Genomic DNA, 23,386 nt, shown 5'->3' on the forward strand with positions numbered 1-23,386 from the left:
GATAATGATCTCTCCCTCAATGTCAGCAAAACCCGAGAGCTGATCCTCGACTTCAGGAAGCAAGGAGCAGAGCATGCCCCTATCTACATCAATGGAGCTGAGATGGAAATGGTTGAGACAGTCAAGTTTCGAGGTGTGACAATAACTGATAACCTGTCTTGGACCACCCACGTTGATGCAACGATCAAGAAGGCACAACAACACCTCTTCTTCCTCAGGAGGCTTAGGAAATTCAGCGTATCCATAAAGACTCTCACCAATTTGAATAGATGCACCATAGAAAGCATTCTATCCGGATGCATCACAGCTTGGTATGGCAACTGCACTGCACAGGACCATAAGAAACTGCAGAAAGCTGCAAACACAGCCCAGTACATTGTGCAGAGCAACCTCCCATCCATTGGCTCTATCTATAATTCTCAATGCCTCAGAAATGCAACCAACATCATCAAAAACCCTTCCCACCCTGTTTATAATCTCTTCCAACCTCTTCCATCAGGCAGAAGTCATAAAAGCTTAAACACACATACCTACAAGTTCAACAATAGCTTCTTCCCTGCAGTGGTTAGACTTCTGAATGGACCTCTTGATGTTGATGTTGCTATCTGTGCACCTTCTTTGCAGCATAACTTTGTATTCCATGCTCTGTTCAATCACCCTATAATCTCTGGATAGTACGATCCAGCTGTACTGAAACAAAACTTTTCACTGTACTTAGGTATATGTGGTAATAATAAATCAAATGAAATCAATTTGTGACTTAGAATAGAATAGAACATCCATTATTGTCATTTGTACTCCAGTACAGGAGTACAGTGAAAAATTTTTACAATGGCTACCTTTTAATGGTGCCATTTTAGGAACAAGTACCGAGGTACAAAACTTACAGAGTTAGCAATACGATGTTGTTACACAAATGAGGAATGAACTGTAAAGATTTACATTACAGTCCGGGAAAAGTACCATACAGCAGCAGCTCAGCTCATGGCGCCAGGCCCAAGTCCTACAACTGTCCTGCATCACACTAGCCACCATCCGTTCCTCACCGGCACTCGGCAGCAGCAAGAGAAGTCGCGCTTTCCCATGCTTGTCGATGATGGGAAGTCAGGAGGTTAGTTAGTATCCAGAGAATTCCCAGCCTCTGAATTGCTGTTAGAGCCACTATATTCATATGGCTGGTCCAGCTGCTGGTCAATGGTGGGAGATTCAGTGATAGATAATACATTGAATGTCAAGGAGAGGTCAGGTAACAGATAACAGAAGCAATTGCAGAAGCTTTTCGTGAAAACAGAAAATGCTGAAAATTCTGGGGAGGTCAGCCAGCAAGAATGGAAAGTAACATAACTAAACTTTCAAGAGCTCAGGTGTGCAATAGTTTGATATGTCAGGTGTTAGACTGAACAACTCTGTCTCTTAACATACTGAATCTGAAGCAGGCCTTATATTAGGTCAAAATTTGCTCTGAATTTAAATCATTTTACGAATAGCCAGACATAAATCATTGTAAACTCATACAAATTTGACAGCACTCTTGTCTGGTATTTGCCATGTACAAATCTCATCAGAATGAGCTCAGTCTCAGTTCGTCAATACTAGTTAGGTATTAACAGCTTTAATAGGATCATCTACATTAGTCCGATTTAATTAAGAAAGTTCGTCTTGAGTTGACGTGTATGGCAGTTGAATACATGTTTGTGCGTTGGAATTTAGTTTGTTTCATTCTGTGCGATTGGGAGCTTAGCTGTACCAATGGAAGTTGAGCTTCATTTGTATAAACTGGACTTAGTTTAACATAGATCAAGTTTAATGTAGACTGAGTGAGTGGGCTCAGCTTGAAGTATGGCAGTGGGAGTTTCATGTTGTGAGTTGGAGGTCGGGCTGTGTTGGATGAATTTGGTTTGTTTCAATGGGATTTCAATTTCTGTCAATGGGAGAGTTTGGGTGGAGCCTGGTTTTCTGTATAAGGGGCTCCGGGTTCTTCCCGGTTTGAATTCTTTCTGAAGATGCTTGTCAGGATGAACCTGCTGTTGTTGGCTGGGCTGCTCCTGGCGGTGAGGCTGGGGGCGGAGGGGAAGGAGCCCAAGATTGAGTGCCCTCCCTGTGCCCACACCAAGTGCCCACTTTTGCCCCCCGAGGGCTGTCCTTACGGGGAGCTGAAGGATTCGTGCCGCTGCTGCTCCGTGTGTGCAGCCGGCCAGGGTGCGCCCTGCGGGGGCCGCGAGTCCAGGTACGGCCGCTGTGCCCCGGGCTTTGAGTGCGTGCGCTCCGGCCACAAGCGCAGGGGCCGCGGGCGCTGCCGCTGTAAAGCCTCCGAGCAGGTCTGCGGCAGCAACGGTGTGACCTACAGCGACGGCTGTGCGCTGACAGCTGCAGCGAAACGGGCAGAGAGGGAGGGAGAGACACCCGTCACCAGGAATGGGAAAGGAGCGTGTGAGAAAGGTGAGCTAACTCCAGCGTTGGGAAATGTGTGTGTGTGTGTGACAGAGGGTGGGGGCTCAAGAAGAGACGGAGTGTGAGGAGTGAGACAGAGAGTATAAAGTGGGCAACGGGGTTAACAGGTAAAGTGATGGAGAGAGAACGGAAAATAGTGGGAAAAGGGAACGAGAAAGTGGTGGAAAGGGGGAACGATAGAGTGAGAAAAGGAGTGAGAGGATCAAGTGGAAGAAAGAGAATCAGAGTGGAAGAGTGAGAAAGTGGAGGAAAGACAAAGTGGGAAAGGGCATGAGGGGGAAGTGCTGGAGGGAGAATAAAGGTAGAAGATAGGAGGGTCAGAGAAAAGGATAGAGGGAGTTGGGCGAGGAGGGGAGATAGAGAGAGAATTAAGTGGGAAAGCGAGAGAAAGTGGTGGAGAGAGAAAGTAGTGAGAGGGAAGAGGTAAAAGAGAATAAAGTAGGAAAGGGATGAACGTGGGAAATTGCACAGAGCTGAGGAACTGGACGATTGGTTCAGTGAAACAAGAAGGACTCAAAGAAATTTCTAGGGAGACGCAGCGGATCTGAAAGTTAACGCTGCTTTCCCTCCACAGATGCTGCTTTACCTGCTGAGTTTATCCAACGATTTCTGTCTGGGTTTCAGACTTCCAGCATCCGCAATACTTTCTTTTATTACAGACTTGGTTGTGCAGAAAACTCACGCTAAATGAGTTCAAAGCAGCAACAGGAGGAGGTTTTAAAAAAACCTGTAGGGTCAGTAGGAGCCGTCAAGCGGCTCCCGGCTCTATGCATTCTCCCACCAGCACTGGGATCAGTTCCAGCCTCCCCGGCACTCCCCTCCAGCCTGCCTGGTTCAGTCTGATTTACTGCCCTCCAACACCCAGGAGGAGGTAACATGGGGGTATTTAGCATCTACAGTTCGCCAACGGAAGTGAAAGGAGGTCCAAGCTGGGAGTTGATTCAGAGCAACTGTTGGATGTGGGCACAGCCACCCTCTCCCCCACCCCCTCCGCATTGCACTCGCACAGATTTCCGAGGTGTAAATTGGAGTAAGAGATATATAGGATGTTGTTACTCTCTGCAGATAATGATGCCCCGAGCTCTCCAAACGGGCTCCTTCTCGCCTTTGACGCAGTTTCTGCCCGAGAGTTCGGCCCTGGACCTAGTCAGTGATCCATACGCAAGTTGCACTGGCGTTCAGAACAACTTTTTTTGCTTGTTTTCACCGAATTTATTTGCAAATTACTGAAATAATCTACAAAGCTGCACAATCAGGTAGCTTTATAAAACACCTTTTAAAATCTGTTTTGTGTTAACACCCCTGGATATATTTAAGAGCGGTAATCTGCTGGAGGTATTTTCAATGGCATTATCATGAACTTTATCCACAGGTTCACCAGCTACTTCCATTGTAGGTAACTGGAATGATTAAAAACAGAACCATTTGCCAGTTACAGTGGTGTATGGCGGTAAGAGAATGGTGGGAGACTGCCGAGAGCCACGAGCAGCTTGAGTGCTTCTCCTGACCCGACAGGAAAAAAATACGCCTCTTAAATATATTAGTAGCTGTGTAGTAAATATTTAATAACTTTTAAAATATGCCTTCTTGCCTCTAATAAAAGATGAAGCGGCCACAAATGGTAGAAACTAATAAAGTGGGGAAAGGATGAAGTGAGTGTGAGAGAGAGAGAGATAAATATGCGAAGTGGGAGAGAGATAGAAAGGGATAAAGCACGTGGGAGGAGTGAGAGGAGAAGATAGAGATAGAGAAGAATTAATTAGAAAACGAGTGAAAGGAAGAAAACGTGGTGGAGAGTTAGAGAAGGCAGAGGAAAGGGACAGAAAATGGAACTGAGAGTGAAGGGGCTAAAGGCGAACGTGGTAGTTTGGAGAAAGTTTTGGAATTGGAAGTAGCTTGGATTTGAATGGACACTGCGATCCTAGTTGCGTTGCACAGAAAACCCACGTTTGGGGCAATTGCATCACTTCATGAGTTCTAACCAGAGGTCTTTAAAGAGAATTTTATTGTTAATTTTAAAGACAATTATAGAGCAATGGTTAATATCCACTAATACAAAACTTTGGTGGGGAGGTGGAGCCGGTGGTGTTCGATGTACTCTGGACAGGATTTGCTCTGAAAGAGCTTAACCCTGCTTTTGCCAGGTCCATGTGGATTGCACTCAAATGAAACTACTTGCAACCTAGTACAACTTAGCTCTATACAGCCTCTTTCTTTCACTCCACTGATAACATTTTCGCGTCCTATTTCTAATCCAACACCTTTTTTTTACACAATCCTACCATCCCTTCCCACCAAGACTAGAACTTTCCGCTCGTCTTTACCATATTTCAACCCTATGTTTACGAAATGAAAAATTACAAACGAGGCCCTTGCGACCACTTTATATAAATAGACAAGGTTTTTCATTCACAGGCTTACTCAAACAGGGGATACTTTTCCACAAGTGGCTACTGAAGTGGAGACATATTTAAGAGGAATCTGATGCACATTTCAAAGGAAAGACTGTAAGAGGGCAGAAGGAAAGTGTAAGGGAGACAAATAGATAAATCTACTTGAAAACCTGCGCTAGCCCAGGAAGATAGGCCAAAGAGCCTCCTTCTGTGCTGTGAATTAATTTATTATGTCCAGTGAAATTGTACCTATTGTATTAATTGTAGTAAGGAACTATGCACATATTTGACATAATCCAGTTAGTGTAAGTTCAGAACTGTTCTTGCAATGTCTATTTTTGAGAGCACTTCATTGTATACAACAAAGTTAGAGGCTGGTCACTTCAACCATATGATTCCTATCAGTTGAAAATATTTTTAGAAAGAGGTGACTTGAAGAGAAAGTATTTTCTTATTCAATGCTTAGCAAGCCATAACTGACTGTACTGGGACATTTCACCAAGTTTAAACCTTAATAAAGTTGAAGTTAAACTTTAACAAACTTTCTGAATAAATCAACAAAGTTGTTTGTGGAAGTCTCATTTATCCAACATTTAAAGAAATATTGCATTATCTTCTATGTTTCTTCACTTGTCTGCACAAACGCAGCTCTTACCAACAATGCCACAATCTCCACTACAGATAGGGCAAGGAGGAAAGTCCTGAAACCACTTGAGCCAGAATAGGGATTGAACCCTGTGGCACCATTTTGATCCACACCAGTGTCCAGCCAACTGATGCAATCAGCCTCAAGTAGTCTATATGCCTGTTGTAGACTGGAACTATGGACAGTAATAATGGAGGCTCCAGTTTCTTCCTCACACATGGCTAACCGAGAATCTCTACTGCCCTTACTGCCTGTCTTTGGCAAGGATATACAGATCAATACTCAGCCTGTTTGGTGGCAGGACTTTAACCCAGAGGCAGGGGCACTACTCACAACGCAGGAAGATTTTCTTTATGTCCAATTATTCATCTGTATTGTATTTCCCTCCTATTAATTAAGATGATATCAAAGTCATTTTAAGTGATTCCCAAACATGAATTCCTTGACAGTGGGGCAAGGGTTAACATGGCTGGATGTAGTGGCTCTCAGGCCAGGAGTATCCTTAGCTCTAACCTACAATTCTGCCAGATGATTGGTAGGTTAGGTGGTTAACAGATACGAATCTGGTCTTAGGACCTTAGCTTGAATTCCTGAGGTTATAATTTGGCATGTTATTGACTCTGCACCTTTAGAAGAGTAGAAAATATCTTTAAAAAAACAACTTTTCATGCTGATAGCACTAAAAAGGAGCAGAAAGCCTTCCATTACTGCTTGCTATTGGTAGGTATTCAAGAAGTGCCCATCATGATTACTTGTCTATAACCCAAATGCTTAACTTAATTAGATAAAGAAACCATTCAATTGATCCTGCATAACCTAGCAGAGTCAGTAGTGAAAGTTTCAATGGGTTGATCAAATGATAATGGAATCTAATCCAATTTTTTATGGTGTGAATCACTGTACAAGCACTTTTGTCCTAAAAATCCTCAGAAAAAACATCCTGCATTAGCATTGACATAACAAGGTGTGGAGTTGGATGAACACAGCAGGCCAAGCAGCATCAGAGGAGCAGGAAGGCTGACGTTTCGGGCCTAGATCCTTCTTCAGAAATGAGGAGGGTCTTTCTGAAGAAGGGTCTAGGCCCAAAACGTCAGCTTTCCTGCTCCTCTGATGCTGCTGGCCTGCTGTGTTCATCCAGCTCTACACCTCATTATCTCAGATTCTCCAGCATCTGCAGTTCCTACTATCTCTCTAACATTGGCATTCATCTGCCAGCAAGTTCCAATACTATCCCACAAATTGCCAGGAAAGCTAATCTTGCCAGTGTCCCACGGAGTGTCAGGAAGTACCCAACTTACATTTAAAGTGGCTGTTTGAGTCTTTATCCACTTCTCAGGCATCTAAACAGGGTGATACATGAATGGAATGAGCTGCCAGAGGAAGTGATGGAGGCTGGTACAATTACCACATCTAAAAGGCATCTGGATGGGTATAGGAATAGGAAGGGTTTAGAGGGATATTGGTCAAAAGCTGGCAAGTTGGTCTAGATTTATTTAGGATATCTGATCAGCATGGACAAGTTGGACTGAAGGGTCTGTTTCCATGCTGTATATTTCTATGACTATAAATAATATATTTAAAAGGGACAATTCATAACTATGTTGCAGTCAGTGAGTTACCACATCTAGTGTGGTCACTGCTATAAATTGGAGTCACTACAGCCACTCTGCACACAGCAAGATCTCACAAACAGCAATGAGATAATGACCAAAAAGTCTGTTTGTGATGTTTACCAGAAGATGAATGTGGGGCATTACCAGCCAAACCTCCATACTATCTCTCAAAAGTATTGTGGAATATGTTTTATCCACTTGAGAAGGTAGACAGGGTCTTTACTTAATACCTCATGTGAAAATCAACGCCCTCCATCAGTGAAACATCCCTCAGTTCTGTGCTAAAGTATCAGCTTAAGTCTTTAGGGCAAGGTTTAAACCCACAACCTTCTCAGAGGCAAGTGGGTTTGCGTTGAGCCGAGTCTGACATTTGAATCAATAGCACTTTCACTACCTAGGAAGCTGCATCAATCCACAACCTGAAGCATGTGATCACATTCAGTGGTTTTGGGTGGAATGTAATCCTTGCCTGGAGCTAGTTAAAACAGAAGAAACATCTTGTTTATTCTGAGAGTTGTGCCAGGTTGCATGCAATCTGTTGCAATGTGATTTGTGATTGTTGCTCATCGTCTTGAGGATGGCTCATGACAGCAGTCATAATAGGTAGTAATTAATTATTAAAATCTTCTTTGTAGCATTTAAAAATTGTAAGCCTCACTTAAAGCTGATGCTATTATCATGTCGGTATAAGCACACAGGAAAGGGAAATCTACAGTCTTTCCACAGCCCTCCCACTGTACCGGTGACGAGTGCAACTATTAATTCCAGGGAAAGCTTCCTGGCTTTCTAATACACTGTGGAAAGCTAACTAAACAAAGCTAGCAGCGTGGGAGTAGTTGCAAGAGCATCGGGGTCACTACATACCCTGGAACCAAACATGACAGTCTAATTTACAGCAGATGGGGCCTGAATTGCAGTCAAGATTCCAGAAGACTTGGGGAATTTGTGAATTTTATCAACGCCAAAGTGCATCATTGGCAGTGCAAATACCCATCACTGGCACCTTAAAATGTCCACGACCTCACTAACTTTGATTGGGTCAGCACGAGAGGTCATCGTTGGGTGGATTCCCTATATTTACACTGGGGTCAAAGCTGCTGGACATTTGGACTCAATATGCTTTCATTAAATGTATTACAGCAGCTAATGAAAGACTGCTTCTATTTTATGCAAGCTCATGACTGCCCTTGTTTGTAATAAGCTTAAGATTCTAAACTCAGGCCCATTTTATTCTGTTCTTTGAGGAACTTAAGCTAACCTCTGTGGTGGATCCGTATTTGTGACCAGTTAGGCAGAATAAAAAAAACTTTCTTCTTTCAGTTATCTTCCTGAAGCGTAACAATTGTGCTTTGAATCGTTAGCAAGTCTGTCATTAAGAAGAAAACACTGAAGATCTGAAATAAAAATAAAAAGATGCTGGGAGCGCTCAGCAGGTGTGAAGTAAAATGTTAGTGTTTAGGATATGACTTCTCAGTTTTATTTGGAACAGGAGTAGGGCATTCAGCCCTTCAAGTCTGTCCCACTATTCAACAAGATAATGACTGACCTAATTCAACATACCTTTTCCAATTCCTTCAACAGCTTTACTGAACAAAAATCTAGATATCGCAGATTTACAAGTAATAATTGATCTAGCCCTCTATGGAAGAGAGTTCCAAGCTTCCATCAATCTTTGCATGATGAATTGTTTCCTAATTCCACTCCTGAAATCTCCAGCTCTTCCAGGTCATGTCCTCTAATTATAGATGCTTCAATCAGTGGAAATATTTCTCTCTATTGTCTTGATACTTTAAAAACTTCAATCAAGCTACTTTCTACCCTTTTAAATTCATGGGGATGAACAGTTTGTTTGTGAAGCCTCTGTTCATGGTTTAAGTCTTGGTTTCCTTTTACCATTGTGCTAAATCTGTGGCATATTCCATTCAAATATTTTATATCCATCCAAAGTTTGATTTGCCCAGTAATGTACTCAGTGTAGTCTAACTCAAACCAATCTTTCTAGATGATTTGGGCATAAGGGGCAGAATGTTGTATTTTGCTGACTACACGAAGGTAATGGAATTGCAATCACTAGAGAAGACATTGTCTAATAGCATAAGTAAGGTAGAACATGCCAGTATTAGGAAAAATATAACATAATGCATTAATAAAGGAAATGAAGAAATGGTATGAGCATTCAATAGGAACAAATGGAAGGGTTCAAATGTTCAAGTATCTCGTTCCTTGAAAGTACAATTGCTGGCAGAGCATAAAGTAATTAAAAACACAATTGTTTTATGTCATAAATGGAACATTAAAGATGATAATAAACAAAATAGTTCGCGCAGGATAACATTTCAGTCTCAATTAAAACACTGTACCACCATTATAGAACATCCATTAATACTATAGAAAACATTGGTCAAAGATTCAACAAGATGATGCTGGGGATTGGAAACGGTAAATTATAAGGAAAGAGTTAAAACACCAGTAATATTATTAGTGGAACAGAGGTGCTTAGCAGGAGGCTGAATAAAACATTTTAAAATTTCCTGGAGTTTTGTTAAATAAATAGAGATACTACCTCTGACTGAAAGCCAGTGATAAGGAGGTAATCCACTTAAATTTGTCATTTTTAAATAATTGAGGAGAATGTTTAAGAGAAATTTATTTACATAGAAGCTGGTTGAAATATCAAATATTGTGTCATGTCAGACATATCGTACAATGGCAATTGAAGAATTTTAATTCAGTTTGAAAATGGAAAACTGGTATCAATTAAAAATGATTTATGGCTTTGTGTTTTAGCTTGTAGGTGGTGTAGTGAAGATTAACTTAGTTCCTATGAGGAGGGTGTTGTCTGATGAAAAGCTGAGTAAGTTGGACATGTACAATCGTGTGTTTTAAAGAATTATAAGTTATCACATTGAAACATGCAAGATTTTGAAGAGTTGACGGGGATATTGTTTCTGCACATTTAGGGACCCAGAATTGGGGGGGTTTGGGGGCATGGTTTCTGGATCAAAGATATATCATGTTGGACTGAGATGAGGAGACATTTCTTCACAAAGAGGGTTTGGAATTTTTGACCAGAGGGTTCTCCATTGTTGAATATATTCCAAGCGGCGATAAACATATCTTTGCTCTCACAGAGAATTAAGGATTATGGAAAGCAAGCTGGAAAGTGATTTGGAACAGAATGTCACAGAATGATCATGTTGAATGATGGAGCAAGCAAGAGGAGCCATATTATTTACTCATGCTCCTATTTTTCATGCTCTGAAGCCCTTTGCAAAGTTGTAAATTATTCAGTCCTGCCTTGTTCTGACGTACGTATGACTCAAATCCCACACAAACATGGTCAACAGTACTCTGAAGAGGAAGAAAGCAGTTCTCTACTACCTTCTCAAGGGCAGTTAGGATGGGCAATAAATGCTGGCCCAGCCAATGACGCCCATGTCTCATGAGTGAGTAAAACAAAAGATCGCCAAGCAAACCACCCTGTTGCAACAAATGCTGCATAGAATCAACATTGTGGAGGCAATTTTCACCATGCAGGTTGCAACAGACAAGAAAAAACAGGCCTGCCCCTCTCAGCTCAGGGCAACTAGAGATACACTACAGCTTTTCCCTGGCTTACAAAAATCTGAATTATGTTCATACTAACGAATGAGATTCCATATTACTAATACGTTTAAGGATCTGGCATGCGAGCACTCAGTCATACTTACAAATGGATGTTTTACATTGAACTGTATTGTGTTCCGACTTGTGTACAAGTAGCCCTATGAATATACACAGGAAAGGAATCATGCAGGGACTGCCTATACTGTTGCCTTTCTTGCCCCTGGACTTGGAGGATCTTACAAAGACACCACTGGTGGCAATTAAGGTTTTACAGGCCTGCATTCTATCGGTTGGATTTTAGAAGAGTACAGGTGACTCCCCACCTATACTCTCCTCTCCACCTAACTTCTTTTCTCTCCGTCTTCGGTCTGCCTCCCCCTCTCTCCCTATTTATTCCGGAACCCTCACCCCATCCCCCTCTCTGATGAAGGGTCTAGGCCCGAAACGTCAGCTTTTGTGCTCCTGAGATGCTGCTGGGCCTGCTGTGTTCATCCAGCCTCACATTTTATTATCTTGGATTCTCCAGCATCTGCAGTTCCCATTATCACTGATTAAAACATGAGTGTTTTGAACAGTGCGGCTGTGGTAAGAGTGCTGCCTCTTCTGGGAGATTCTATAACTGCAGAGTCGCCATTTTAAAAATAAAGAGGCTATCACTCAATTCAGAGAGGATGAGAATTTATTCTTACATTAAGTGATGATTCGTTGGAATTCTCTTCCTCCAAAGGCAGTGTTTTTGAATAGTTTGAAGACAGAGGTGGGTAGATTTTTGAAAAGCGTGGAGGTGAGAGATTATCCTAGGGTATGAGGAAGTGTAGAGTAACTTTCAACCATGACCTTATTAAAGAATGGATCAGGCACAAAGGACCAGACTACTCCTGCTCCTAACCTCCATGCTTGCATGTTCTCCAGTGCTTTGAGATGTCTGCTGTATGTCACTCATGTTGCTGAGGCATTGAGCAGTGCAGGGCCACTGCTGCTCAGTAAATTGTGACCTTAGTCTTGCGTTTGAGATTCAAATGGTCAAATACATTTCTTGTCAGTTGGCGAAATGCTGAACTGGCTGATTGGAGGATGGATAGTGTCATCTATGTTTGCCTTTGTTACTAGGTGGCTTCCAAGATATAGAACATGATCCACATTTCCCAGGATCATGCCATTGATCTTAATCATTAGAGAAGATTTTATGTTGTGGGAACTGATTGGAAAAGGTTTTTGGGACTTTACTGAAAAGCCCAACATCCCACATGCTTCAGAGATGGGGTTGACACTAAATGCCCCAACTGTGGACTCCCTGAAACCTGCCCATCACCAACAATGCATGCATTAAGAATGAGATGGGAAACTCTTCTTTTGCCTCAATAGGTATAGCTGCAACAACGCTCCAGAAGCTCAACATCATCCAGCATAAACCACTCTCCTTATTGAGTAGAGGCTTAAGCCTTTGCTCTCTCGTCATTACTGCAACTTGGCTGCAGTGTATTATTGACAGTTTGCCCGGCCAGCAACTAGCAAGGCATCTCTGCTGGTAACTCTTAAATCTGTGACTTCCACCACTTCAAGCAAGAAGGCCAGCTGGAGTATGGGAAAACTATGACCTTCAAAATCCCCTCAAAGTCACACAACATCAAAACTGGAAATTATCCCACCATTACACTTTCATCATTGGAGTAAATCCTGGAATTCCCTCTCTAACAGCAGTTTAAAAGTATTTTTACCGCATAGAATGCAGTGGTTTATGAAGTTGGATCACCAACAACTTCTCATGGGCAACCAGGGATAGTAGGCAAATGCTGAACTTGCCAGTGCTGTTTACAGACGAAAAATGTATTTTTAAAAATTGAGGACCTATTTTTAATAAACATTGTTGGTGAAAAGTTATACGAGCTATCAAATGTAGCTAAAATGAATTAAAAGTTAAAATGCTTTGAACTTTAGTCTAATACTTTTTGTTTTTAAAGTACCATAAACCCCTAAGAAATCATGTCAGATCAATGTGATAGTGTGCACATTAGCAATGGATCTGTGTTATTTTGCATTGCATCAATCAAACCTTGTCTAATTCACCTTAGAACTATGCAGAAGCATGTCTAATCTTATTAACAGCTTGCATGCAGTGACAAGTCAAACTAGTTTTGATAAATGATTGCAGCCTATTAATTTTTTGCTGACCTATCAGCAGAAGTGGCTTTTAGCCATTGGTTCTCACATGCCTTTGTAAAGAACTGGATTAATAATGAACACAGCCAAGTGCACAGAATTTTGTCTGAAAGGTTTTGCTGATAGTGCAGAATCTTTTCTATGGTGAATATTTCATTCCATTATAAATACATGGGGCTAGTTTTATTTCCCTCTTGCCTAGTTTGTTGCATTCTTAACTCCATTGCTGGTTTGTCGTCTTTGATTGGCAACGTCAAGGTTTGTAAAGAACTGTTATTATACCCCTGCTGGAATTTGCTGGTTAAGCCTGGAATATAAGGACTATTTATATGAAAATGTGTGTTGAGACTTTATATGTGAATCCTAAGGCTTTTCATGGTACACATCTTTAAAAAGCAAAATGTCACCATAGACTTACCAGACCACAGGGCTGCTGCTCTCTCATTGGAAAGAGAGATGACTGGTGGTGATTTAACCTGAGGGTCATCAAGTGTCTAGGAAGGGTTAAGAAGCTGAGAAAGCGAATCCTTCATGGTAACTTCAGCCATTGTGGGAATTGAACCTACGCTTTTGGCATCACACTGCCTCACAAACAAGCTGTCCCGGAATGATCCATTCAGAAAGCAGCAGTCTGGTCACTGAGAGGAATTCTTGGAGATAACACTGCAGTCATGGTGAATATTTGGGAGGGACTGGTATCAAGAAGTGGGGAATTGCACCTAAATTCAACTGGAATTGGGGAATTTGGATTGTAAGCAGTTATTTGAGGGCAAATGTAATTCCAGCTTGGAAAGAACAATTGATTGAAGTGCAGGTCATGCAAGTCATGTTTAATCTAAGGATAGGAATGGCAGGAATCAGGAACCATGGATGATAAGGGAAATTGCAAGGTCATTCAAAAGAAAAAGGGAGCATATGGCAAACCTAGACAGTTAGAAACTCAAGAAGCCCTGGAGGACAACGGAAAAGTTAAGAAAAAAAAAACTGACCTTCACACATCTGCATATAGCACACAAAATGGCTTGAATACTTATGGCTAGTTTATTGCTATTGAGGGCCACTCCATGAGAATGTTTTTAAAAATAGAATTACTTGGCATGCCAGGGTGCCTGATACTCTTACCTCAAAGCATTGCTGAAGAATCTAGAGCAGTCCAGTTCTATAATGCCTGATCCACTCATTGGCGATTTTGGGTGGGATCTTCCCAAGCGCCAAACAACGTGGGCAATGGGGATAGTTTGGGAAAATTGGATGAAATATTCTGTGAGATTCTTCTCAACATTGAGACCAAAAAGTAGTACTCATCAACCAAATCCTGAACATCAAGACGAAGTTCTCACTTGTGAGCAGCAAGAGGCCTATTAACATTGAACATCACTTATTATCACTCATTATTATTTAATCTTGCTTGATTAATGTACAGTCTCTCATTCTCCCCATGATAGATTCTAAGAATGCTTGATATGAATGTCAGAGCAGGTATTTGGTGACTCCAGCTCCCCATCTTGTACACTAGTAACCAACGCTGCAGGACATACTCTATGTTCAGCGATCATATGAACCCCAGGTCCACAAGTCTTGGAATTTGACATATACCAGCCTGCCTACATCAGCCTGGCATATTTCCCATCACCTACTCTTTCAAGCTGTACTTTATAATGATGCTGCAGGGCCACTTTGAACACAAGGATCATGGATTGGATCTGGGTACATCTTGAGGCAGCTCACCCCCTTGCTCTCTTTGTGCTCTTAGTGTCTAATTTATCCATGCCTTCCTTTCTGTGTCTTTTTGCACATTGCCTTTCAGCCAGAACTAACAGGGTCTCAGCACATTGACATAGCTTTGGACACAAAGCCTGGCAGCTTGTCACAGTTTTGATGGTTGTCATCAGTCAAGGAGGTGAACATGTTGCTGTACAACATATTTTGTTAAATTAATTTCACACCTGCACCATGTGATAGCAACATGTACCAAACACTCTTTGCTTCAACCATGGCCGTGTATCAGAGTTTAACGTAGTCCTCAGAGTAGTCCTCAGTTAAGTCAAGGGCAATACTTTCCTGCCAGAGGAGTCTCAGTACAATCAGTACATTAAGTAAAGAGCAGCTCCAATATCGGTCCAGGAGCTTGGGCACAGTCAGCAGGTCTCTGGGGGAGTCAGAGTCAGGATCCTCTCCTCATAGCGGGTGAGAAGCCAGAAATTGGACAGTGTCCCATTCATAAAACCCATGATCTTTTTGGTGATCCACAAAAATATAGTGGCTTCATAAAAAAGTAGAAATTTCTGAAAAAAAAAATTCAGCAGGTCTGGCAGTATCTGTCGAGAACAAGAAACAGAGTTAACATTTTGGGTCCAAAGACCCTTCTTTGGAACTCTCTGAACCTAAAATGTTAACACTGTTTCCCTCTCCACAGATGCTACCAAACTTACTGAATCCATCAATTTCTCCAGCCAGTTCTCTAGCCACTAGCCCCCATTTCAATAAGATTTAATCTCCTACGTAGAACCTCTATTGAACGCCTTCTTATAGTCCACGTGGATCAAATCTACAACATCCCCCCCATATCAACTTTACTAGTTACCACCATGAAAAATTCCAATTGATTTGTCAAGCATGATTTCCCTTCCATAAATCTATGCTGGCTCTGTCTAATCCTGCCACTGTTTTCCAAGTGTTCTGCTGTCAAATCTTCTATAATGGACTCTCACATTCTACTACTACTATGACTGATCCCACAGTTGCTTATATCTCTGCCTATGGAACCTGTGAAATTCATGACTCCGCTTGCTGTCATCTCTGTTATGCCAGGTGTGTTCCATCTTCCAGTGTGGTCATGGTGCTTTAAGTTTTATATCTTGCAATCCGACCCACTGCCCATTTCAGACTGCACTTTCCTATCACATTTGGTATTACCACAACACAAACACAGTGAATGGCTTCTTGCACCTTCCTCCCTCTGATATAATTGCAATGCTGCATCCTCCTCTCACTACTAATGCCATGTTCACTTTGGCATGACAGTTTAAATCAATACTCTAAATATTAAAGGTCTAAACTCCAATGGTCAACACTGTCAAAGTGGCTAGAATTCTTCCTGGGCATGGGAATAGCCATGAAACTATGTTAGGTGAATTTCAAGCCTTTGATGATTTTCTTTTCAAGTCTCGATTAATACATCTCAAGGTGAATAATTATGATATGTTTCATCCTTTATTGCTGGTCACCTGGGAAATTAATTCTGCGGCTATTCCTCACTTTGCATAGGTAAGGTCATCAACTCTCCATCAGTTTGAGATTGCTATCTATTCAGGGTTATGAGTTTCTACCTCGGGTCTTCATGTGACTGAGTAGGCTAGTTCTTGACTCTGATGTTTGGGCAGGACATCCCACAAAGTTCTAAGATCCAGTCTGCAGGGTTTGCTTCTTTCTCATAACTGTTGCTGCCGACAGGGAAGCTAATTTCATGTCATTTGCCTTCTGCAGCTCCAGTCATTGTGACACAGCCTAAGGAGATCTGGAATGTCAGTGGATCCCAAGTTTACCTTTCTTGTGAAGTTATTGGAGTACCTACTCCTGTACTCACCTGGAACAAGGTTAGCAGATTTCGGTTACCTCTTTATATGAATTCAGTTGAAGATTTTAGATTTTTTTTTGTAACAGGTTTCATGGAACTTTCTAAATTACCATGTGCATTTGTGGGTAATTTAAAAATTGGGCCTCCAAATGTAATCACAACATTGAGCCAATAATTGTAAATTAATTAATTCTTTTGTATTAATCTTATCCAAATCTGCACCTAACACTTCAAATTTTGAAGTAAAATAATATTAGGGTTAGGGTATATCAGTGATATATCAGTGACCCCATCATTCCTCTGGTTTGGTCTCACATTTCACTTGTTAACATTGCCATGCATCAGACCATTATATCTCTACTGTTTGCTTGAATGATCCAAATTAATCTCACAGACATGTTTTCTCCCTATAGTCCAAAAGATTCATCTGTTTCAAGTAGTTATCCAGATTCCACTGAAAAAATGCAGTGGTATTTTCCATAATCACTCCCTGTAACCATACATGCCATACCCTAACATTCCCTTAATAATAAATTTATGTCTATAGCAACTCTGTCGCTGATTGTCCAAACAACAGGAAATGGTCTGTTTAGCCTATCAAAACATTTCAAAGCTTTTCCAAAGAAATTTTTTTTACTAAATATCCTCTTAATCATTCTCCTCTCTGGAAGGATTAAAAACAGAGGCAGGTTCTTTAGCCTCTTGAGCTTGTTGCACTGTTCATTTTGATCATGGCTGATTTGCGCGTCCACGCAGTGTATTCACCTCTGCTTCACATTCTTTAACAACCCAATTTAACAAAAACCTGATCAATGCCAGCTTGAATTTATACTTAATCTGGCACCCACTATCCTTTATGAAAACGTAGATCCTGATTTCATTGCTGAATGATCTTATTCTAGTTCTAAGGTTATATGCCCTTTTGTCCTGGACATCTCAGAGAAGATAACTTCTCTTTATCTACTCAAGAAAAATCATTTTCATTGGAACTATTTTTCATGGTTTATTAGCCCTGTCAAATCTATTTATTATTTTAAAGAATAATATTTGTTAGCCCTTAACTTTTAAATTTAAGGGAATACAAACTTAAGTTTTTGCAATTTGATATTATAAGTAACTCTTAAAATTCTGTATCATTGTGAAACCTTGCTGTAATTTCTCTAGGTATCTGTCTGCTTCCCAGGACTTAACACAGTACTCTAGATGAACAATGACCAAGGCTCTGTTTGAAGGAAGAATAATTTTTGTATTCCAATCCTCTCGAGAAAAAGGCCCTCACTTTCTTAGGCTTTTCAATTAATTTCTAGACTTGAAATTTGGCTTTAGTGCCCTGTGCATAGACACCAAATTTCTTTGCACTTCCACAGTTACTACCTAGCCAAGACCACAAAGTGTGGAGCTGGATGAGCACAGCAGGCCAAGGAGCATTTTAGGAGCACAAAAGCTGATGTTTCGGGCCTAGACCCTTCATAGGCCCGAAACATCAGCTTTTGTGCTCCTGAGATGCTGCTTGGCCTGCTGTGTTCATCCAGCTCCACACTTTGTTATCTCGGATTCTCCAGCATCTGCATTTCCCATTATCTCTGCTACCTAGACAACCCTGATTTAAAAATAAAATCCTATTTGTCACATATCCCCAAATCAAAGTGGATGGTCTCACATCTCCATCCACCTACAACATCATTATGAGCGCCTATTTCCACTGCTGTGACATTGCCCAACTGCTCAGTTGTCTCAGCTTATCTGCGACTGAAGCCCTCATCCATGCCTTTCCTACCTCTAAATTTGAATATTCAAATGCTCTCTTTATCAAACTCTCCTGTCTTACTCTGTGCAAGCTTGCTGTCAATCAAACTTCAGCTGCTCATGTCCTAATACACACAATGTCCAACTCACCAATTCTCTCCTGGCTCAGCTGATGTACGTATGCTCCAGGCTAAGCAACATTTTAATTTTTAAAATTCTAATCCTTTTTTTCAAAACCCTATACAACCTTGTCCCTATTTAAAATGACCTTCTCTGGCCCCAAAATCTTCCTAAACCTGACCAACTGCCTGTTTTAGCAACTTGAACTTTTCCAATTTTAAAATCCCTACAATCGTTAGTGGTCTTTCACTAGCTTAGGACCCAAGCTCTGGAATTCCCTCCCCAAACACCTGTCTTTTTCTTCAAGAGAACTAATTAAAATCGACCCCTTTTACCAGGCTTTTGCTCATTTAGTTTGTGACTCACAGCGACAAATCTGACAGGAGTAGAATATGGAATTCAATACATTCTGTTGATTGAATGCATCTAAGCCAACAATAACATTGTCACGCTCCCTTTTACAAGTCTGCACAACTTATGAAGAACATACAAAATGCCAATACTTGGAGGGGTGTTTTGATGCTATCTTGTATTGAAGTGAAAACTGATTTGCTAAAAAGCCATTATGCATGAGAAAATAAACCTTTTCCTAAATATTTGCTTGAAGTTTTCAAACCATTTATAGTGAAGTATGTTAGCTCCATTTGTGCTATTTAAGAACTGTAAACAATGACATTCAATGAACATAAGTTGACATGGCCTAACTTGTCTGGGCCTCATACAAGAAACACAATGTTAAGCACTAAAGATATGATGTGATCCTTCAGCAACTTGAAGCTTTGTGTGGTATTAGAAAAGGATATATTAACATAATTTTAAATAATAGGTAATGAAAACAGCAATTGGTGTGGAAAAGATGGAGCTACTGCCTGGTGACCGTGACAACCTTGCTATCCAGACTAGAGGTGGGCCAGAGAAGCATGAGGTGACAGGATGGGTGTTGGTAAGTTTTTACATTGATGAGAATGAATATTGAGAAATTCACGTCATCTCTACAAAAACTAAAACTTGAAATTTTCATAGTATACTGCTTAGTGTAAGGAGCATGAAAGCTCTTCCACATTACACACAGAACAATCCTCAGCCTACATTTACAACAGCAATGATAGCTCCAAGTGTTTCCTTGGCTTTGAAGTGTTTTAGGATGTTCCAACATTGTGAAAGGTGCTGTATAAATACACATACTTCCAATTAAAGCAGGTTGCCATCACAATAACTATTTGTGCAACATGTTTGAAAGATAAAGTGAAGGTTTATTCTGTGTTTGACGTGCTAAATTTACTCGCCCTTCATAGCAAAGAACTAAGAGCATTGAATTCACTTCTAAACTGAAAAAAAATTACCTGGAACCTCAAATTACTGTGCCTCATTTCACGACATGAAGCTTTTCTATTTCCCACACTAGACTGTGATAAACTGTCGATTTGGAGATTGTACTTTATGTTGTATTGTCATCATTTCTGGGCTAGTTCGTGTTCCCACAGTGAAAACACTGGTTAAAACTATCTAACTTAATTGCAAGTGAGAAAGAATTTCATTCTGTCAGTCTGAACAGGTCAACTTCCAACCCTATGAGATTGTTCACACAATGAAATTTAATTCTTTAGCAAAAACATTTTTGATAGTTTCAATCTGGAGGACCAGAAGTCCTTTTTTTTTGTTTTCAACACTATCAGCTCATTTTTGAAAAATATGCCTGTAGAAAATTAACCCATGTTGATACAAGTACCTGATTCACATTTCATCATGCATTTTAGAATCATAGTTAAAATAATTTAAAATAAAATTGCAGTCTCCTAAATTAAATCACAATCCTGCTGTTAAGGAGATTTGACTTTTAGTACATTGACATTGCAGTAAATTTAAGTTCAGCATATTGCCCGGGCTATAAAAGGAGCGACACAGCAGCAACTTGTAGTTAGATATTTAACGGCAACTTTCACAGGCACCAGGAAAAACAAACATTAGTTTCAAGGGAGAAAAGGAAAAGTGATTTAAAGGCACCGGCTTAGAAATTTGTCAATACCATCCCACCACCAGATGGAAAATGAGCAATAACCTCCTAACATGGAATATGGCAAAAACACATCACACTACAGAGTCAAACTCGAGCACAAGCATTCAGGGTACCTTTTTAAGAAATATGGCCTTTGCACAAGTAAGTGGAGGGCTCATCATATCTGAAGAAATCCCTCTCCCTTGGGTTAGTAAATTTGCAGACGACACTAAGGTCGGTGGAGTTGTGGATAGTGAGGAAGGATGCTGTAGGTTGCAGAGAGACATAGATAAGCTGCAGAGCTGGGCTGAGAGGTGGCAAATGGAGTTTAATGCAGAAAAGTGTGAGGTGATGCACTTTGGTAGGAGTAACCAGAAGGCAAAGTACAGGGCTAATGGTAAGATTCTTAGTAGTGTAGATGAGCAGAGAGATAGTGTCCATGTACACAGATCCTTGAAAGTTGCCACCCAGGTTGACAGGGCTGTTAAGAAGGCATACAGTGTTTTAGCTTTTATTAATAGAGGGATCGAGTTCTGGAACCAAGAGGTTATGGTGAAGCTGTACAAAACTCTGGTGCAGCCGCACTTGAAGTATTTTGTACAGTTCTGGTCACTGCATTATAAGGAGGATGTGGAAGCTTTGGAAAGGGTGCAGAGGAGATTTACTAGGATGTTGCCTGGTATGGAGGGAAGGTCTTACGAGGAAAGGCTGAGGGACTTGAGGCTGTTTTCATTACAGAGAAGAAGGCTGAGAGGTGACTTAATAGAAACATATAAAATAATCAGAGGGTTAGATAGGGAGAGCCTTTTTCCTAGGATGGTGACGGCTAGCACGAGGGGGCATAGCTTTAAATTGAGGGGTGAAAGATATAGGACAGATGTCAGAGGTAGTTTCTTTACTCAGAGTAGTAAGGGAGTGGAACGCTTTGCCTGTAACGGTAGTAAATTCGCCAACATTAGGTACATAAGTCGTCATTGTATAAGCATATGGACGCACGTGGAATAGTGTAGTTTAGATGGGCTTGAGATCGGTACGACAGGTCGGCACAACATCGAGGGCCGAAGGGCCTGTACTGTGCTGTAATGTTCTATGTTCTATAAGTTAAGCAAACCTAAACGTAGGTAGCGCCGGAGTCCTCTAAAAACAGTAACTTTATTTTAGTCAATCCTCTTGAGCTTCACTAGATTTTAAAGCCATTGCCATCCCTTGGTTTATCGCCCCTCTCCTTCCAAATCTTTGTCAAGGGAAAGGAGGTGAGATGAAATTCAGAGTCATAAAACTATCACTCTATCTCTGCAGCTTGACTGGGATGGAAAGTATGCCAATTTTTCTGGTGAGTGTTCACAAGAAGCTGCCTATATCAGACCTGAAGACAAGCTAAGAATGAATTTCCACCCTTTGAGATTGAGTATGTAAAGGTGGGCAGAAATGTAGTGTGACTCTGTAATTTAGGGAAATTCCATAATGGCACATCTAGTGTGCTAAGACTGTCAATACAATAGGGTCTGTACAAGCTTCAACAGTTGGAGGAATGGAGTTATTGAGTCTTAATTTGAGGCACAAGGACCAGAAACATAATATATATATAAATACAATACATAACTTTAAAAATGTAATGTCTCCAAACATACTTATTTCCATTTATATTCAGATCTCTCCTCTCACCGAAGATGATGGTGGAGTATACGAATGCCATGCATCGAACACCAGAGGAGAAGCTGCAGCTGCTGGAAGCATACATGTGGTGGAGGAACTAAAAAGTGAGTGCAGTGTTCCATATAAATAATGTAGATGTGCCACAAGAAGTCTTGAACTTCTTTACTGCTGAAAGTACTAATGACTTTTCAGAAATTAATTTGAGTATGGGATAATTCAAATTAGAAATCAACAGACAAGAGACATTGATTTTATTTACCTGAATCTTTTATTTACCTTATGTACCTTCAACAAGCAAAAAAAAACTAGCAGAAGGCATGCGATCAGTACTATGTTAGATGGGGCAGGTTCAGCTTGCTGAGCAAAAGGTGGCAACAAATTGTGTCAATCTGAACACCAAAATTGTCCTACTGTTCTGTGCAGTTTAGTGGGTGGTAACAATATAGGGGTGCAGGGCATTGTGTGTACTGAGCAGAAAAAATGGCAATGGAGAAAATAAACCAGGAAATTATCACTGTTCTCCAGGATTATGCAGTAATAGTCAGTTTTGACACAGTAAATTTTAATTTTAAAAAAAGGGTGGCTTTGTGGTAATTTCCTACCTACCACCTCATCCCACCTCCTTGACCTGTCGATCCTCCCTGGACTGACCTATCCCCTCCCCACCTATACTCTCCTCTCTACCTATCTTGTTTTCTCTCCATCTTCGGTCCGCCTCCCCCTCTCTCCCTATTTATTCCAGAACCCTCTCCCCATCCCCCTCTCTGATGATGGGTCTAGGCCCGAAATGTCAGCTTTTGTGCTCCTGAGATGCTGCTTGGCCTGCTGTGTTCATCCAGCTCCACACTTTGTTATCTTGGCTTTGTGGTAACATCGCTAGTGAGTAATCCTAAAGACTAAACTCATGTTAATGTGAACCCGACTTTGCCTAAAGACACAACTGCCTTGAAAACAGTCAAAGTGAGATTCCTGAAAACTCAAATATTTACCAAAAGTGTGGATTATTAAAAGGGACTTAAGACTTATTTAAGATTATCATTCTACAGTATAAAATCCAGGCATTCCTGTCTATTAACTTTGGTCTTTCATTTTATAGTGAAGAAGAAAGCCCAAGAAACAACAAAATAAATTCAGTAAAAGGGACCAATGACCAAACACTGGCTCAGCATGGAGTTCATCTACCGTCAGGGAATTCCATGGATAAATGCAGACTCTGTAAAATGCTTTTTTCCTCCAGTGCACCATTAATTGACATTCCAACAGATCATTTCTTGATCATATAGTTACTTACAATTATGCTTTTTGATGTACCTTTCGTTTCACTGTACTCTTAATAGGATTTCTTTTGTATAAGGGCAAAGGAATACAAAACATTCTGTATTATCAGGAGATAAACTGTATATAAAGTCAAAAAAGTTTCCA

At 40.8% G+C, this 23,386-nt stretch overlaps 1 protein-coding gene across 1 annotated transcript; it reads left to right on the top strand.

The window, feature by feature from the left end:
- Nucleotides 1–1,929: 1,929 nt before the first annotated feature.
- On the top strand, nt 1,930–23,384 carry igfbp7 (insulin-like growth factor binding protein 7). The gene is made up of 5 exons (XM_048527202.2): nt 1,930–2,439; nt 16,356–16,465; nt 19,139–19,255; nt 21,960–22,068; nt 23,061–23,384. The coding sequence occupies exons 1-5, from the start codon at nt 2,004–2,006 to the stop codon at nt 23,090–23,092; spliced, it is 804 nt and encodes a 267-aa protein (XP_048383159.1). The 5' UTR covers nt 1,930–2,003; the 3' UTR covers nt 23,093–23,384.
- The last annotated feature ends 2 nt before the right edge of the window (nt 23,385–23,386 follow it).

Source organism: Stegostoma tigrinum, chromosome 1 (genome assembly GCF_030684315.1).
Source record: "Stegostoma tigrinum isolate sSteTig4 chromosome 1, sSteTig4.hap1, whole genome shotgun sequence".
Taxonomy (NCBI): Eukaryota; Metazoa; Chordata; class Chondrichthyes; order Orectolobiformes; family Stegostomatidae; genus Stegostoma; species Stegostoma tigrinum.